Raw genomic sequence first — 18,502 nt, 5'->3', positions numbered from 1 at the left:
GGGTACTCTTCTCCTGTGGCAAATGAGAGATAAACAGTAACTCACACCTGGTGTCTATACTTAATGCGACTTAGCTGCTTGCTTTTCAGGCCACAAAAGTCCAGGGCACGCATGGTGAACGCATGTTCTTCACTGGTGGTTCTGTTAAAAAAAATCCAAACCAACAAACACACAAAAACAAAGCTAAAGACACTAAGTTTAGGTAGTTCCATGGTTAAAGAGGGGCTCCCATTTGTATTTAAATTTTGAACCCAAGTATTTTAAATATCAAGGTCCTTTTTAGGATCCCTTGAACCTTACTGGGCTTTAGCGAGAGTTCACAAGGGTGTGAAGAGAGATTAGCGGGACCTGAACAGCTGGGAGAGAGAACTCGGCACCGCCCCGGCTCAGGGCATGGAGGCAGTGGCACAGCTGCCTCTTCCCGGGGCACGTTCCCCGCGCTCCCAGGGCCAGGACATGCCCCGCGACAAAGTCTCCTGCGCCATCCGATGCAGGGCCGCGGCAAGCTGGCGGACAAAGAGCAGGACGCGGCGGTGTCCGTCGTGCTTGGCGCTGCTGTCCCCCGCGGGCGGCGGTGACCGCGGGGCTCCCGGCCCTGACAGGCTGCGGGGACGCGGCCGGAGTGCCCGTCCCCCGCAGGGGGCTGTCTCCTGCCCCTACACCGGCCGAGCCCCCGGGCAAAGCTCGATGGAAGCAGGCGGGCGCCTCTCGCAGCTTTCCTCCCGCTCCAGCCCGCCGTCCTGCCCTACGCGCTGCCCCGCCGGCCGCTTCCGTGCGGGATCCGCGGCCGGGGCCTGCCCGGCCCAGCCCGGCGGGCAGCGCGGCCAGGGTTAACCCTGAGGAATGCGGCGGGAGGAATGTGCATGCAGATGAGATGGATGCTAATCTCATGCTAATGAGCGGCGGCCGGGGCCGCCCGGGGCTCAGCCGGGCTCCCCGCGCCCAGACGGCAGCTGGGCTCCGCCGGCAGCCCTGACCCGCCGGCAGCCCGGGCATGGGGCACTGAGGCCCGGCCGCTGCAGAGGGCTTCCCTGGGCTCCCGCGAGCCCCCGCTCCCGGCCCCTTCCCGGCCCGGGTCGGGGCTTTTCCCGCTTCCCGTCTTTCTTTCTGTCCCTATGGAGCAGCCACCCCCGCCGCCCGACCATGCCTAGGAAAGCGGGGAATGGGCAGCTTCCCTTACCCGATGGCTGGGAGGAGGCGCGGGATTACGACGGCAAAGTCTTCTACATCGACCACAACTCCAAGCAGACCAGCTGGATCGACCCCCGGGACAGGTGGTGCGCGGGCAGGGAGGCGGCGAGGCCCGGGCGGGCGGTGGGGTCGGAGCGGCCCCGCCGGGGCGGCCCGGGCGCGGAGGGACGGGCGGGGGGCGCCGAAGGGTCCCCTCCCGGGCCGGGGAGTGGGGGGGCAGGAGAATCCCCTGCTTACAGCTTGGCACACCGTGCCCTCACTCCCACCGGCACCGATACAGGCTTGTTTCTAAGCCAGTGGCGTGAGTTGGTGTTGGGGCGGGGAGGGAGAAGCCTGTAGAATTCCTCCCGGAGCGGCCGGGGGTTGCTGACATTTGGGGAGCTCCGGACAGGTACCGAAGTTTGCGAGTCCCTCTCAAACCAGAGGCGCTGGCTCCTCGCCCTCCCTCTCCCCAGGGCGTTGCCGAGCGAGGCCGCTTCCCCCGTCGTGGCTGGCGGAGCATCCCGGGCGCCGGGCCCTCCCGTGTGCCCCGCTCCCCCGGAGCCGTGTGCGGGGCTGCCGGCGAAGGAGCCGGGGCTGCCGGAGGCCTCGTGTGCTCGCTAGGCCTCAGCGAGCCCAAATCCGCTCAGCCCCGCCAGCCGGAGCCAGGCGTGTTTGCTGAGCCCTGCCGGGGCTACGCTCTATGAAACTCCCGTGGAAAGACTTCATGAGCACCCTGCGCCAAGGCTGCTCGTCCCGGAGTCCCCGGGGCAGCTCTGCCGGCTGGACACGGATGCTGGCTCTGTGCGTCGGCTTCAAATGACTGTTTTTAATAGCTGGATTACCGGCGCACAAGATAGTCCAAAACGTACCTTTTGTCCGCAGTGGTGCTGCAAAGTAATTAAACCTCAAAACTTTGTGCATATTATGAAATACGATGTTGCAATTGCAAGCAGTGCAATCTTATTATTTTTAAAAAAGGACCCCAACTTTTAAAAGACATTATAAATTTATGAAACAAGGAGCCCTGAATTATAAATGAAGGCCTTGGTGTATATTTCTCAGGTGAACTTGGAAAAGGTGGTCGTGACGAAGCTTGCTGGCTGCAAGTTGCAGAGGGAAGTTTTGACGTGCATCATGTGCTATGTAAGGCCTGCTGCTCAGTCTTACTTGCTATAACAGCAAATTCCAGTAGTGGCAAACTTCATGCTTAAATTCCTCCGTACTTCACAACATGTTAATTACCTTATAAATATTAGTGAGGTGATAATTTACACAGGACAATGTTATTTGTTATACCTGGCATTCTTGGGTGTTGTATTTTTTCAAATGCAGGCAATATAAAACTTCTGTCTTTGTTGTCTCTAGAAATAGTGGATATGAAGTTTTGTTTAGTTTTAGACCTTGAACGTGTGTTTCCAAAGCAGAATAGAAGATAGTATGATTGAGGTAAAGTAAAATGTGATATGGAAAGTACTTGTAATACTGCCTCAATAAGTATCCTACTAATTTAATTAAGATATGCTGTATTCCTAAAGAGTTCAAGGCTTCATATTTGATGGTAAAATTTGAGTCTTCACTCTCATTTACAGAGTAGACAGTGACATAACTGTTGTGTGATTGCCATCCTGTAGGGATACCTTACAGGTGAAAGGGAAACCAAGTCCTGAGACTTTACTTCCATAGCTCTCATAACAGATTATAAAGACCTTTTTCAGAAGAGTAGTGTTTGAAATAATTGTTAACCTGTGTCAGTCATGCAAAACAACCAAAAAGGGATTTTGCCCTAGGTACTTAAGAGAATCCACGCTTTAGTGTACAAGGCTCAGCTGTGAAGCTGAATTGCCTGCACAGATGAGAGACTGACAAGCCCATTTGATGTGCAACTTGCAATATTTGTATTTACAATATCTCTATTTGTAGTCTGTATTTATATTGGTGGCCTATTTTGGAAAAAGCTAATAAGAAATTAATGAAAGTCTTTTGATGATTTTACTTTAGATTTAGTTTTATTTTCCATGTATTTAGACAATATACATTTGGAAACCATACAGGACATTATTTGGGCTTGCTGTCAGAAAAGTTGAAAAGTGGCTTTCCAAGTTTGTCAATACAATAAAATCTGGATTAATGCTATTTCTAAAACTTATATTAAATTGTCAAAATGAAGGTAATGGATTCTAAAGAATGAATGAAAACATGTTGCCTTGTCTGGTGATACTTTAGGACTTTTTTTTCCCCCCAATTATTTTCTCTCATAGAGATCATAAAATTTTCATACTGTACCTGTGGAATATTATCATGCACAGGTTCCTAAAATGTTTCATTGGTAAAGCAAGTGTAAAATAGATAAGTTTTTATCAACAGTATTCCTTCTGCCATTGTTGCATTGCATTCCCTGGATGATTACATTACTGTTGAAAATGCCGTATTTGAAAGCGTCTTGGAAATTTGTGCTTGTTGTTGTGTTTTTAAATATTTTTTGTCATGTTCTTTTCTAGAACATGTATTTGTTACTGCTTGTGTACAGCCATGGGAAAAAACTTACATCAGCTTCAAGCTTGGGACTCAGTTTTCAGTTTTTCCCACTTTATGTATCTGAATAATCCCACTGATGTTAGAGAATCTCACACTTCCAAGGGCAGTAGTGACTTAGTTTGTGTTTTAGGAGGGTTGTGGAAGCTCAGGAGTTTTGAATGTTTTGCACTGTTCACCAGTGATTTTTCTCTCCAAACACTTACTGTTCTGTTCTGAAGTGGCCCAAAAGATAGGGCACTTTAAAATCTATAATTCAGACAGACAGAGAGACATAAAGGCGAGAATGTGAGAGTTGTAGCAACATTTTCATTTACTAAATATATAGATGTGATATCTTTGTTCATGATGCCCTCAAGCTACAGCAAGCTGAGAACTTGCTGGTCATGACAGTTCTTCTGGAACTGGCTTATTGTAAGCAGGAAAATAGCCCAAAGTATCAATTTTATCCTACTACTACTTGATGAAAATATTAAAAGACAACTATGGACTGAAGAGGATGAAGCAGATGAAAGGGGGAGAAAGGGCTAGAGGAATGCCTACTTTTATTTGAAGTTCCCCTGAAACTCTTTCAAGTACTTGGAATACTGAGTTATTGTAAAGTATTGCTTTCGGTTTTTGTTTGTTTTGTTGTTTTTTTTCTGATAATTAATAGGGGCTTGGGATGGGACAGGAATTTGAGAAGGAAAATTTTTCTTTTTTTCTGTCATCAACACATTTTAAGTAGGCCTCGTGTTTGTTATATTCCTGAGTGGAACCAAGCACCAAGGAGGAGTGAAATAAGATATAGGAATCTCAGTAATGTGTTTTTTTCAGCAATTGGATGATGCTTGGTTTTCTTACCATGAGTTCAGGGCTTCTCATATCTTGGTTTCTACATAATAAGTAGTCCAATGCATGCTGCTGATCACCATTGACCCAAAACAGGTGTTTTTTTTATAGTTTGCCTAAAATGAGTTCTGCATCACAAGTTCTGAAGCTACAAGTGATCTTCATTTAAATCTTAATCTGCACTCTTGTCCCACTCCTGTCGGTGGTAGGGAATGAGATGCTGTGAAAACAAAACTATCCTTTCTGTTCTCACTTTGCTTTCCACTGAGGACTAAAATCTTTTGAAAATACACTTGTACATTTGAAATAGTTTATAGTATACTTCTGCTAAAATGTTTTGAGAGTACTTGCTAACTGTATAACTAAGAAAGTGCTTGAGAAGCATTGGACGTGCAGAAAACCACAGAACTTTACAAGTTAAGAGATTGTGAAAGAGTTTGCTTTATGAGTAGGGAATGCAGTTTCCATTGCTTTCACCTTTGTGGAGGGGAAAACTGCTTTCATCTTTTGGGGATCTGAAAACACTACAGTTTTTAGCATGGGATTCTGTAACTTGTGCTAGATTTGTCTGAATTAGAAAATTTGCTATGTTTCAGCAATTAAATGTTGTTTGCTCTTTTTCCATAGAAAAGAAGGGCAGTTTATTCCTTGCTTTCTCACTGGAACTTGCTTTCTCTTGTCTTGTGAACAGCAGAGACTGTGAGGACTGAAGATACTGAAGTTGAAGTTATTTAAGCAAGGGGACTTTCATCCTGTCTCTTTTCTGGACATTGCTGTAGCTCAGGGGTGCATGGTAAAAGACTTTCAGTCACAATAGAAATAGGACTCATATAAGACACTGGGCTCATTAAAGGTAGCAAATAAGAGGCAAACAGAAATGAAGTAACATGGTGAGAGACATCATCAGAGACTTGAAAATATATTTAGATTGATTATTTCATGCATATAACAAAGCTGTGCTGTGACAGATTGATAAAATAATAAGTGTTAGTTATTACAGTTTGAAAGGGATTGATCTTAATTCTGATTTAAGTGCTAACCTCAACACAGATCAGTTACTGCTACAGCAAGTACCTGATAAAGGCCTTTGGGCTGCTGCTTTCTAAGAATGAATTTAATGGCAAACCAACACTGGTTTCTCACACCATTTCTTACTCTCTTTCCATCTTTCCTTCCCTTGCTAGCTAGTAACTAAGGAGGGAGTGAGGCTTTTGTTTTTGATGGCGTGGAGCTGCTAAATGACTGTTTCAACATACTTTATGACATTTGAGCCTTAAAAAGCAATGGTCAACTTGCTGCTTTGAAAAGAGCATTCTTTGATGGCACTCCAAGGTGTACTGCTTGCAATAATACTGTGGTGAGATAGGGCAAGGATTTTTTTCCCCAAATATCTTTTTCTTCCTTGTTTCATCCTGTAGTATCATTTGCTGGTTTTTATCCCAATTGCACCTAATTTATTCTTGCCTCCTTGTCTGCTCAGGAATGTGCATGCTCCCTGAGAAAGTGTCTAGTATCTCATTCTGATTTCAGTGACAGGTTGAGGACTGCTCTTGCTTAATTGATCTATATTTATTCAAAATAAAACCCATGATGCAAGTACTGAACATGCAGTGAGAGACTAGCTGTGTCTGAAGTTCTGACATCTTCATTTGTTTACCCAGTGTAAAGCAGAATTCTAATATTGCAGTGCTACTATAGCTGTGGTAGCATCAGACAGTGTTAAAATACAAACTGATTGTGTATGTGAGTTCTTTAACTAGTCTGTCATTTGCATGGGGCTGTGTGTTGTTGATTTTAGCATTAGTGAAAATGGCTATGATAACTCTGAGATAACGCTTTTATTCTTTATTTCTCTGGGAGTGATAGAGCTGTACTGTGTCTTTCATCTTGGAGCATGTGAAGCTAACAAGTCAGGAAATGCTGTGGAGTATTTGCTTATGTGTGCAAAGTATGTACTGCTGGTCACAGCCAAGAGCTCTGACCTGCTCTGTGAAGTGGGACAAGTGCTACAGGCTGTGGTTTATACAGACCTGTGTCTGTAGTGCTTGCCTACTAGAGCTATTTTGATTAAAACCTATCTTGACTTACAAAGTAGTGTTACAATAGCTGTCACACACAACATAATACTTAATGAGAAGTTGAATACGTGAAGGAAAATAGTGAGAGTCTATATATAGATCAAATATGAAAAATTATTTATAACTTTAGAGATCTGTACAGATTGCATTAGGAGTTCTTAATTTTTTTCCAGTTAAATAACCAGTCTTCAACTGTTTGGTTCAAATTCTGTGATTTGAACACAATACTAAGGTTATTCTAATAGGATAAGAGGATTTCTCTACTTCCACTTACTTATGTTTGTGACATCAAGAGAAATGTTAAATTTTGTGAAAAGGCTTTTCTTTTGGTTTCTTGCTACCTTCTTTTTAGCCTAAAAAAGTGTTATAGGTATCTGTGACTTAACAATTTCTATATCACACAGGTGGGTGAAAACTGGACTTAGTACTCCTGGAAGTAATGGAAAAGATTGAAAATGGACAAACAAATATTTACATACAGTAATATTTCCATTGTGAAACACCTTCTATTCATGCCTTCAGAAAGGCATGAATAGAAGTGATGCTAAGACCCCACAGCAACAGTTGTGCTGCTGTGTTTAAGTTCTTACAAATTTTAGCTACCTGGAAGTAGAAAAGTATTCCAGGAGATTTATGCAGCCTACTGAGTCCAGACTGGCATGGTTCTGCTTACATGTCCTCTTTCTGCCACCAAAACTGAGCCCAGGAGACGATTTGGCTAAAATGAACCCCATTGTTTTTAGGGTTGTTTTCCAGCAGAATCAGCGTGTTGTGTCGCTGACTGGGTACTAATGCTAGTGCAATCCAGGAGTCAATTCCAGAGCTGGGAGCAAAAGGGGAGAGTGGTGCTGTAGAAATCAAAATGAAAATTAATCCTAGTTGCCATGGAACTATTGTCTTAGGTGTCCATTTCTGTTGTGGGGTGTCTCCATTGTTTTCTTGTGCCTTTGTGTTCATCTTTGCTGGGTGAGCCAGTAGGAAAAGTGTCACAGATGTCGTGATTCTAAATGTTTTCTGTCACCAAGATACCTTTATGATGTTGCAGAATTTTTTTGCTGACCTTTTAAATGTTTGTTGCTGTGCAGCTTGTGTTGAGAGAAATTGTCATTGCATGGTTGCAGAATGAGGTGTTTTTTGGAAATGTGCTGCTGTTGACAATATGTTTATGAATAGCTAATTTCTACTGTTTATGAAAGTAGATAAGAAATTCTTTGACTTTGGTGCGTTTTGTTCCTAATTATTCATAAAATGTGTCCTATACTGTGGTGCAAAGTGTCTCACCAGAATGATGGTGTAATTCAAGATTTTTTATGTCTTATTGTTTGAGCCATTTTTTCATGCATTTGAGATCATCATCTGTATGGACATCTCGACTTGTCCTTCATTTGGAAGGAACAGCTAGTGACTGAAAAGGGGAGTTATACAGTAGTGTTATGGTTTTCCTTTTGTGTTTCTTCAGTGATTTGAAGGGATTTGCATTGTGGATGTAAGTTTTGGGGTTTTTAATAGCACATATTGGGTATTCATAAATATTACTGCTCTTCCCAGCAGATTTTTCCGTTCAAATCTGTTAATGATGGTGAAGTTCCTACCTGATGAGGTCAATTTCTGACTCTTGTTTTTAAAAGAACTTCTTGGGGGAGAGATTCCTTTCCCCCTTTGTTTAAGCATACTTTTCAAAAGCTAATTTGCTTCTGGAATTGTTTTGTTTGTTAGGACTTGTGGACTAGGGACAGTCTGTCAGTTTATTCTGTCAACTGAAACCATCATTTGCATCTTATAGAACAAGATCAGATGCTGTCCTTTGAACTTGGATACTGTTTGTACTTGAAGAAAAGGAACTTTATCTCATCAACTCTGAATACATATTGTATTCAAAGTAATTGTGTGTGTATGTAAAGGCACATTATCTTGGGACAGCAAACTTGAACTTCTGTATATTCTTGCTGTGTGTAATACAGTATTTTAAGTTGGACCTACTTTGATATGTCTGTGCTATTTTTGTCAGTTAACAAAATAAAACTTCAATCTTTATTTGAAAAACAAACAGAAAAAAACAGCCTACTGGAATGCCTTCCATAATATGCTGATTGATCTGCTTTCAGTGTCTAGAAATACCAGTATTTTTTGACTTTTCCTGTGGGGGAAGGATCTAGGAGAATCTATATTTTAACTAAACTCTGTGAGGACACTCTTTTTATATTAGCAACTTGTTCCTGTTGTTAATGAAGGAATAGTACTTTACACACCTTTTTAAAGTAGTTTCAAGTACTAAACTGTAGTCTTGTCCAGATAAGCTTATTTTAAGGCTTACAGATCTGACTGGTGAAGAACTCTTACTCTGATTCAATGCTTGGCCCTTCTCTCTTAAGAGCTTTTCTCCCTCATGGAGCTAGGAATGTCTGCCTGGGAATGGGGCTGTTTTAATCATATGGCAGATGAACTTTTGATAGTCTGCAAATTGTGTACAAGCACATCATACCATATGGCAGAAAATATGCCCAATGCATGATGAATGTCGCCTGCCTTTTAGCTAAGTGGCAGGCGTATGTCTTAGTAGCATCTTGTAAAGATGGGTTTGACCAAAGCACAGGTGTCCCCTCTCATATAGCTGCATGGCAGTGTTTTTATTGGGATCACACTGTGGAGGAACAATTCTGGTCTCTTCTGCCTGTCACTCCCTAGGACATTTCTGGGCAGGGTATTTGCTATATCGTTCTCTTAATGCTTCCAAAAGAGAAGGAATGACCCACTTTGGTCAGAAACGTGGGCATTTAACTTTACTCGCTGTGATGGACTGTAGAAAATTGTCAGGGAAAGACATTTATTTATCCTTTATGGAGACACAATGGATGGGTTTTTTTTCTTTGTCTAGTACTGTCAGTGATTAAACTGCAGTGTAGTCCAGAAATGTCTGTGTCATGAGAGGCCATGCTGACCTGATCTACAAGGAGTACTCTTATTCAAAACCTAGTCTCTTCATTCTTAATGCACATTTTCTTGATTATGCAAAAAATGTCTGTATAGATTTAAACTTTTTGCCTCCTCATCAATGTAAACAAAATGTCTCTGGGAAAACTTTTAATTCCTCTTAGAAATAATCCTGCACAAATCAGGGTTAACTGTAAAATCCAGTTTGCATCAGAGATGTGATTCAGAATTATGTGGTAGATTTTTGAAATGCTGTTATTAGCCAACTAACTGTATTTTTAAAATGCTCTTATTTAGCAAGAAATTACAGTGTCATCCTGTGGTTTGACTGAACCACTGATGTTCCTGAACCATTCTGACCGTAGCCTGACTCTCGCAGACCAAGGGGGTTGCTGGTTTTGGCTTCTGTTGCACAAAGTACCCAGCAGTGACCATTTGTCAGTGGAGAAAGATTTATATTGCAGGAAGGCTGAAACAGCTGGGAGATGAACTAGAGAGGGAATAGCTGGACGTTCTTCTTCTTTTAGGGAAGGCAATAGGAAAAGTAGGACATGTAATGATACCTAATGGACTTTGCTTCTGTGAAATAATTTGTGATCACTACTGCTTATGAAGCTACTTTGACTTCGATGTAGTCTCTGATAGGTTTGTAAGATGTGCTAGTGATACCAAGTTTCCTTGTGAGCTAAGTGACATTTTTGTTTCATAGATTATCCACCACTCAAGTGTACTTCTGTTGTCATATGTGTGTTGTTACTTGGGATGTAATTTAAATTTTAAGACATTTTGTCTGTCCTGGTTTGCACTGTGAATACCCAGCTTGAGGTATTTCTGTATACGTTGTTTCTTGGTATAGCATGAAACAATCTATTTTTATTTTTTAATTATTTTTGAAGAGAGATATGTCAAAAATACTCTTCCCTGAGACACTTGGGAGACTTCAGAAATTTAGGAGCTCAAATTTCATATAGGAAGCATTTTCTCAGTAGGGATATATTAACACATTACTTGTGTTCTTAATTTATTTTAAAACTGTGACAGAGGTCAGGGTCTGCCTAAAGGTTCTATGAGACTTGATAATGGTTTTGTGTACTCTTGGGAATGTACTCCCATGTGTATCTAAGCCCACTGTCCATCCAAATCTGATCCTTCTATTCCCAAGACCTGTACAATATATATTTGGTGTAGGTACATGTTTCAGAAAATAAAAAATGGGTCTTTTTCAGTTCCTTCTGTTAGTGCAGTCTTAACGTGTCCACATCTTGTACAGTAATTTGTAATAAATTCTAAATTATGACCTTGAAAATGTTACTTGTGACTGTATTTTTTCTGAGGTTTATTTTAGTTTCATTCCCAGTAATGGAAAATTCTTTTGTATGCAGGATCTGACCCAAATGGTATTTTGGGTCCTTTGTTGCTTGAGACCTGTAGTGCGAAGTGCAGACTTGCACGTAGTCCCCCTTTTTAGTTTGAATGGAATTATACCGTGGAAATGAGTTTTAGTTTTGAATGCTATGGACTTCTCTCAGGAAGATTTACAAAGTAAGTTAAGGTATGAGTTTAAGGCACAAAACTATTTAGTATTATATTCCAGAAGGAACAGTGACAAACTGACATCGGAATGTCCATAGGGTTGGATTAAGATTAAGAAAACTGGATAGTCCTCAGATGACGTGATCTCTGAAGGTCTGACTTGAATGTCACCCTTCTGAAGTAAGTTACAGTGTACCCTTTAATTTATGGATTAAGTAATTGTTTTGAAATGTAGACATGTGGAGAAACCTCAGAAATATCAATGTCTTTTTTCCTGTGTTTTCATGTCTTAATGTTGGTGGTCAGCAGGACTTTTGTCAAAGTTTTTCGTATTTCCTGCATTCTTTTGCAGCTTGCAGCTATGTTTTATGCAGAGGTGGCAGGCTGAGGTGGTGCTTTAGTGGGCTACAGCATGATCATTTGGGATGGAAGTATAAAATATTTAAAATATATTTGGCCTAAGCATGGAGGAGTAAATGGGAATACATAAGAGAATGCAATTCAAGGCAGCAATCTGCCAAGGAATTGAGACGTGGCCTCTTTCTGTCATGTTGTGAGTATTGCAGTGTTTGAAATGAACTGCTAACACATTTACAGTCATTCTAATGAGTAGTAGAATGCCATGGATGTGAATAATCATCTGAAGCCTCTACAGGACATTCCTGAAATAGTGTTTAAATGACTAGAGATATTATAGGATGCAGGAAAGTACACAAATACCGTAAGCCTTTTAGGCTAGTCTGGTCAGTGGTTTACTACTGCAGCAAGTAAGGCTGACTGTGCAGTATTATTTAGTACACAGTAAACAGACGTTTTGTTCAAGTTTCTGAACTCTGCATATTCTTTTCTGGCTTTTTGGTTGTTTTTTTTTTTGTCTCTGTTATTGATAATCCCTAGGCTGTCATTTGATACCATTTTATATCTACTCTTGGAGAGAAAGTTGGTTCAAACTAAAGTTTGAAGTTTGCTAAGGGATTGTTGGTTAAGCAGTTGTTAGGCAAATTAATGATGCTATGGTCTAGAAGGAGAATGAATTGGTGATAGCAAAAGAAATTATTGAGGTGTTACGGATTTTGGTGTTTCGTTCTTGCTTTTGTTCTTGTTTGCTTATGTGGTTGTTGTTCTGGCTCATTTGCTTACAGTGATGTAAAATGAGCCACAGGCTTCTGTGCTGTAGCAGGTTGCTGATTTGCATTCAGGACCTGGCTGGCCTGTTGGCTTATGCATGAAAGACATCAAAACTTCATTTTTCCAGGCAAGATTTTGGCAAGAAAATGAACTTGGAGGACAAATGTAGAACAGTTAGGGATTTTTAAAGCAAAACCCTTAGAACCTCCTAGATTTGATATTTCATGTCTTTTTTTTTTTTTTTTTTTTTTTTCCCCCAGCCTAGGTTTTGCTGAAAAATTGTAATGCGTCTTCTTTGTGGTCAAAGTTGTGGTGCCTAGTGTGGCTAGTATTTAAAAAAATGTATGAAGAGTATTTTATAAAAGAAACAGCAACAACAAAACAAACTCAAAAAATGCCCTGAAGTAATGTTCCCTTAATCAACACTTATGATTAATCATTTAATCAATCTAATTACTTTTTATTTTATTCTGAATTTGGCTGGTGTCCTAGTTAGTTAAGCAGTGTCATCCAGCTGCCGGAAGTTCTTGAAACACTTTCACTGCAGGTGTCTGATGTTGAGGGATGACAGTATTTAAAGAACCCTTCTTGTGGCAGAACTTAATGAGGTAGTAGGTCATTGCTTATTAAGGTAATAGGTTTCTAACAGATCTTTTGAGAATAAGCTCTCATAAATAGCTATTTTGTAATACTGTATTTGAAGTTTTTTTTTAAATGGCCAGTATTAAACTTTGAATGCCCTCTTTTTACTTAGGTAAGTACCCATCTGTTTAAGATTTGCAGAGGTGTTTAAAGCTGATATTGCACTGATGATGAACACAGTAACATTCAGATACCATGAAAGTTTCATGTGGCCTTGATGGTGGTGATGTCCTGATGGGTATTTTGATTACATAATAACTTAGTGCTTACCTTTAAACATTCGCTACTTATAAAAAATTTTGATGGGCTAGAAGCTTAAAGACTTAAGAATGGTTGCATCTAAACAGAAGTATAAGCACATACCCTGGAAATCTAGTCCAATGGCCACCTGAACTGTAGTCCTGATCATAACAGGTTGTAGGTCTCTCTTGGACCAGCTGATCCAGAAGTCAGCATTGAGAGATTGGAGCAGTATTTCAGCAAGTTTCACTTCATTATAGCATCCAGCAGCCCAGGAAGTTGGAAGGACTCTGAAACCACACTTTTCCCAGTTGAGATATACCCAAAGAGCATTGCCTCTTTATTTCTTATTGGAATATCTCTGAGATATCTCCTTTGGCTGTGAATCATCGCTTGAAAAAAAGAAATATTGAGATGGTAAAATCTTTCAAAGTGGCTATTCCTATACTGTGTGATGTTTTGTCTTTTCAAGAATGTTTACACTGAAGTCATAGAATTCTGAGCTAAGCCAAGAGTATAAATAAGCTTCCTATTGCTGTGTACAAAGTCATCAAGGTCCAAGTGAGGCAATGTAGGGACAAATGTTTTCCTCTAGTGTTAAGACCTTTGGATCTGCTGTAGAAATATCCTAAGAAAATACCCTGTAATAGAAATCAGATATTAAGTTGGAAGGCAGGAGGGTGGGCCAAGAGTCTGTATGATGAATAGCAGTCTTTATTTTTAATTATTTTTTAAATAAGAAAGAACTAAGCACAAAATTTTACAAAATCAATGTTTGCTGTTCTGTTTCAGAGAAACGCATTAGTGCATTACTGTATTTCAGTTCTACCTGTTTGCTTGAGATCTATTTGATTTTCATGTGAAAACATCTATATGTTTCTTTCAGACAATAAAGTGGTTCATGGGCAGTATTTAGCTGATGCTTCATTGTGTAGCATGATGAATTTATAAAAGAGAGAACTGAGACTAGCAGACTGAAGTTTTTAGTTTTTGAATAAAATTTTTTGCTAGTAAAGGCTGAAGGCAATTCCCTTTCCATGTATTGCCTCTGTTTGACGCCCCTTTTCAGTCATACTACAGATCTGTTTGTGCAAATTTGTTCTGCATCAAAGTAGAAGGGTTTAAAAGCAGCAAGAACAAAGATGAAAAATATCCCATTAAAGATCATAGCACAACAAAAGCTGATAGTACTTCTGCATCAATGAAAAGTCAGTTTACCTTTTTTATGAAAGTTATTATTATTTTGAAAAGTTTGATCGCCTGAACACAATCCCTGCACGTCATGGAGACTAAGGATAAATAAAGTATAGAATGTGTACCACGTGAGTACTGACTTTGGTCTTCCATACAAATGTTAAAGTAACAACAGGCAACTGATGAATTTTTTTTTTCAGCAGAAACCAGAGTTTAACATGGAAATAGAATTAATACTATTCATTTTATTGAAACTGATGGGCCAATATATAATCTGCATCCAAGAAAAGCTTTAAAAATTTTTGCAAATGGAATTGTGCAATTATTTTCTGCATCAGAAATAAAAATGGCAGTGTAGCCTGGGATTTGTGGGCAAATACTAGAATAGGTAGAATAGTCATGCCCTGAATGCCTGTGGGCCTGACTCAGAGCCCCCAGTCTGGTTTCAGAATTGTCCTGCACTGGGCAGTATGTTGGCCCAGACAATCTCCAGATGTTCCTTCCCTTCATTTTTTACCAGGCATATGTAGGTAAACGTGGCTTTAATAGTGTTAGATTATCTAATAACTAGACACCATGTTTTGGAAAAAGATACTACTTTTGGCAAGGTGAAGGGTTGATGTAATCTGTTTAAATGCAAGCAAAGTACTTCTTACCCTACCCAACATGAAGTCCTTAATCTCAAACACCTCTGCCTTTGAAGGACAAATTACACGATCAAGTAGCTGTGGGACAAGGAGACTAAAATGTTCTGTATTGGAATGGGAATTATGAGGGTGGTTGGAGGTTTTAGGGTCTGTTTAGCAGCGTAATGGAAGTAACTCAAGCACTCTTCACTTCAGTAATGTCTACAAAGATTTAAAGCTTCAATTTGCTGTAGCTATCAATTCTACAAGAAAATTATAGAAATTAAATTTGTCACTTTAAAAGCTAACTCTGCTTTGTTTGATATCAATGTAGATCTCTCACACCCTGAAGTTACTGTGTACTTATAATAATTTGAATTTTGGAATTAGATGACGAAAATATTTATTGTATCTAATGATTGGTTTATTAAAGATACCTCTGTGTGGGCTACATAATTTGAAGCATAATGTTAAAGTTCCTACTAAATGTACTAGAAACATCTTGTTGCATTTTTTTTTTCTTATTCCTTCAAATGTGACTTTGGAAAAGACAGCGTTTTAAAGTTTGTTACGGAAGGCACTTTGAGAGATGGATGATTGAAAACAACTCTCCTGAATGGCACCTTGCTGCACTACACAGATCATAACAGCTTTTATTCACCACTGTGATTGTTTTTTAAATTACTACCTGTGGATGAATACTTGAAAGAATTGGTCTGCTGGCTATATATTTGGTTTGATTGAGGGCTATCTTGAAGTTGCCTTTAAATTACGTGGGGTTCTTGATGATCCTAGCATTTTCTAATCTTTTTTGTACTACATGGTTTGTTTTATTTCTTAAGTTCTTGCAATTTTCAGAAGAATAATAATTCTGTCTTTAATTTGTTTTGTGTTTTAAAAAAAATGTCATTTCAAACTAAGATTTACAGAAATGCTTCTTTAGCAAATGATAGTTGCTGCTTATTTTGCATTATTCTTTCAGTTAAAGTAATAAATTATGTAATGAATAATTATTATACTAATAGCTGCTGATGGACTGGGAACTGTTTAATTTATAGGAGATACATTTGTTATAGGGATCGCTCCAAGTGATATCTGTAACTGTGGTGTACAAAAGCAAAACTTCATTAGTTTATTGAAAATATCAAGAAGGCAGTAGCATGCTATATGCACATTTCATTGAACTGTCACTAATAAGCCAGGCAGGAGAAAAAGGAAAAAAATGAATGTTGGAAGACAAACTGACAGTTGAAGTTGGTTAAAACATTTAAATAAACATTCCTTTTTATTTTTTCAGAAGTTGTAGTGTTGATAAATCTGTATAAAACATTCCATTATTCCATTTTAATGAAAAATTTGTGTCAGAGGCTCTTTTGGGAGTGTAGAACTTGGGAATATCTTATTGCTTGTTAGCCAGTGCAGTGGTCAGGAATGTGAAAAAAAGATTCCAATCTGTTTCCTGACTTGGAATGGCTTGGTGCTATTGAAAAGCCACCTTCCCATAATGAATGAGATGGAAGAGGTACCTGAGCATCCCAGTTCTGTTTCTTGAGCTGCCATAACCCAAGGCAACAGGAAAATCCAGTTTTCAGTTTTGAAAATGGATCAGGTTGAAAAACTTGAGGGGGGAAATGCAGACAAATAAGTGCAAAGAAACGAAGCTCGAAATTCCTGTGGAATGTAATCATTGTGCCCTAGATAGCGTTGAGAGGTGTGCCTCTCACTAAAAACATTCAACCAATCAAGGACTGTCTGTGATCTATGTAAATTCCTCCAGATTCTTATCACCCGCAGTTCCCAGCTTCAGCTGCCATATCCTGAGTGCCCTCCATTCCTAGTACCTGATCTTTTCTCTTTACATTCAGAAAATAGCTTGATTGAGTAAGCAGAAGATAGGAGTGTGATGAAAAGAGTGGGTCTTAGCCTGTTTGAATACATCACTGTGTGAATAGGACGGAATAAATAAAAGGTAGGTAAGGGTGATAGCAGCGGGAGAATGCAACATTTTTCAATGCTCTGAAATCCACAATACATTTTAGCTTGTTGGCAGCTTAACAACACTACTAAGATTGGTAGTGACTGGCAGAAGGAGCGTGATTTGCACTGTATGGTTCTTGTTAGTTCTGCTTTTTTTGGGCCACAACAGCAAAACAGAAGGAAACAAAGACATAAAGGTCAGGGCTGGGGTGTTTAAGTCTTTGTATTGTCTCTAGTGGGGAGTTTGCAGGCTCCAAACATCTTCCCTAACCTTGGCTGAGGGATTTGCGTGATCCCTCTCTGCCTCATTCTGCACCTAGTGACTGAAAATCATGCTCTGCAAAAAATGCTCTGTCCCACTTCGCTCTTCTGACAGACGGACTCGGCAGCCTTTCTGCCTGGTGTCGCTCTATTGGGAATGGCGGGAAGAAGGACACAGACTCTCTTGTGAGTTGAACAGGAGAGCTCCCAAGGTTTATTACCTCAGATCTTTTTTGTAGACCGATACGTGAAAGTCCAGAAAAGAAAGCTCTTGTTGGTCAGTGAACTAACATATCACCATCATTGGTCAGTGGGGTACACTACCCCTCGACCTTCTCTTGCAAGAAAACAAGGAACAGACAAACAGCACCTGCAAGGCTGTCTTCTATCTCTGAGGATTGTTTTAATTCCTCCTTATGATTTCCCAGGCCACTTTCTCAGGTGAGACTGAGAAAGTTATGCGGCCTGCTTTTCCGCAGGCACTGTGCTCCCTGCTTGCTGCTTGCATTTAGCATCCGTATGCCTAGTCTGTGTATCACAGGAGCAGCACACCATGTGAATCTTCTTGCCTGTGTCCCCCCTGTCCCTGCAGTTATCCATTTTGCAGCACACTCTCAGTTACAGCCATTCAGAAGTATTTGGGCCATTTATAAAGGACTTCAGTTATAGCTTAAGCATAGGAAATGTTAGTACAGTAAAAGCCCTTTGGACATCAATTAAGCTTCCCAGTCAGGTTTGTGAAAGGAAGAGATTCTGTCTTCCCAAAGGCAGTGAAAGAATCAAAAAATGCCATAGCCTGCTTTTTTCAGCTGGCACAGTGGATTGCCATGCTCCATCAACCAGACTAATTCTTTGGCTGCCAGTGAGGGTCACCAAGCACTGCTGCTTCCTTGTATATCTCCCAGGAGCTGGCTTTAGAGGGACAACAGGAAGAATAATCCAGGCATGGAAAAACAAGGAGATAAGGCTAGTTACTTTGCAAACTCTCTTGGTCTCTGTTGCACAAGACCATGCATTTCTTCAGCAGACTCTTGAACAAGGATATTGATTTCATCATGAGAAGTTATATATGGTGGTGTTTGGGTTTGGATGAGCTTTTTTTGTATTTATTAGGATTCCAAATAAAAGATGTCTGCTGGTATGAATGGATTATTGAAAGCAGCAATCCCTCTGAGACAGAATGTCTTGTATGTGTAGATGCAGAAATGCTAATAATTACTGAGATATTGTAATGTTAAAAAATGATCACTTCTCTCCCTTGGTACCTGGAGAATGCTCTGGTACCATTTGGTAGAAGTCTCTAGTTCTTGTTGCTGTTTATGTAAGTTTTTGTAAACCAAGCCAGAGACCTTGTTA

At 40.3% G+C, this 18,502-nt stretch overlaps 2 protein-coding genes across 5 annotated transcripts in view; one reads left to right on the top strand and one right to left on the bottom strand.

The window, feature by feature from the left end:
- DCTD (dCMP deaminase) overlaps positions 1-1,264 on the bottom strand; it is a 67,921-nt gene extending 66,657 nt beyond the window's left edge. For all 3 annotated transcript variants that reach the window (XM_086889886.1, XM_086889888.1, XM_086889889.1), the window contains exons 1-2: positions 1,181-1,264; positions 48-141 (exon numbers count right to left, since the gene is read on the bottom strand). The gene's annotated coding sequence lies outside the window, so the exon portion shown is untranslated. The remainder of the gene's footprint in view (positions 1-47; positions 142-1,180) is intronic.
- The window catches only part of WWC2 (WW and C2 domain containing 2), a 95,190-nt gene continuing 77,585 nt past the window's right edge, over positions 898-18,502 (top strand). The window contains exons 1-2 of one of the 2 annotated variants that reach the window (XM_086889880.1): positions 939-1,274; positions 2,236-2,316. In XM_086889880.1, coding sequence (XP_086746006.1) covers positions 2,315-2,316 — 2 coding nt within the window. In that variant the 5' untranslated portion in view covers positions 939-1,274; positions 2,236-2,314. Of the gene's footprint in view, positions 1,275-2,235; positions 2,317-18,502 lie in introns of both variants that reach the window. The other variant, XM_086889879.1, reaches the window with a different exon arrangement.

The sequence above is a fragment of the Cyanistes caeruleus genome, chromosome 5 (genome assembly GCF_971803275.1).
Source record: "Cyanistes caeruleus chromosome 5, bCyaCae1.hap1.1, whole genome shotgun sequence".
In the NCBI taxonomy this organism is placed as follows: domain Eukaryota; kingdom Metazoa; phylum Chordata; class Aves; order Passeriformes; family Paridae; genus Cyanistes; species Cyanistes caeruleus.
Note: the sequence above shows the minus strand (reverse complement) of the source record. Positions and strands in the feature narration are given on the sequence as shown.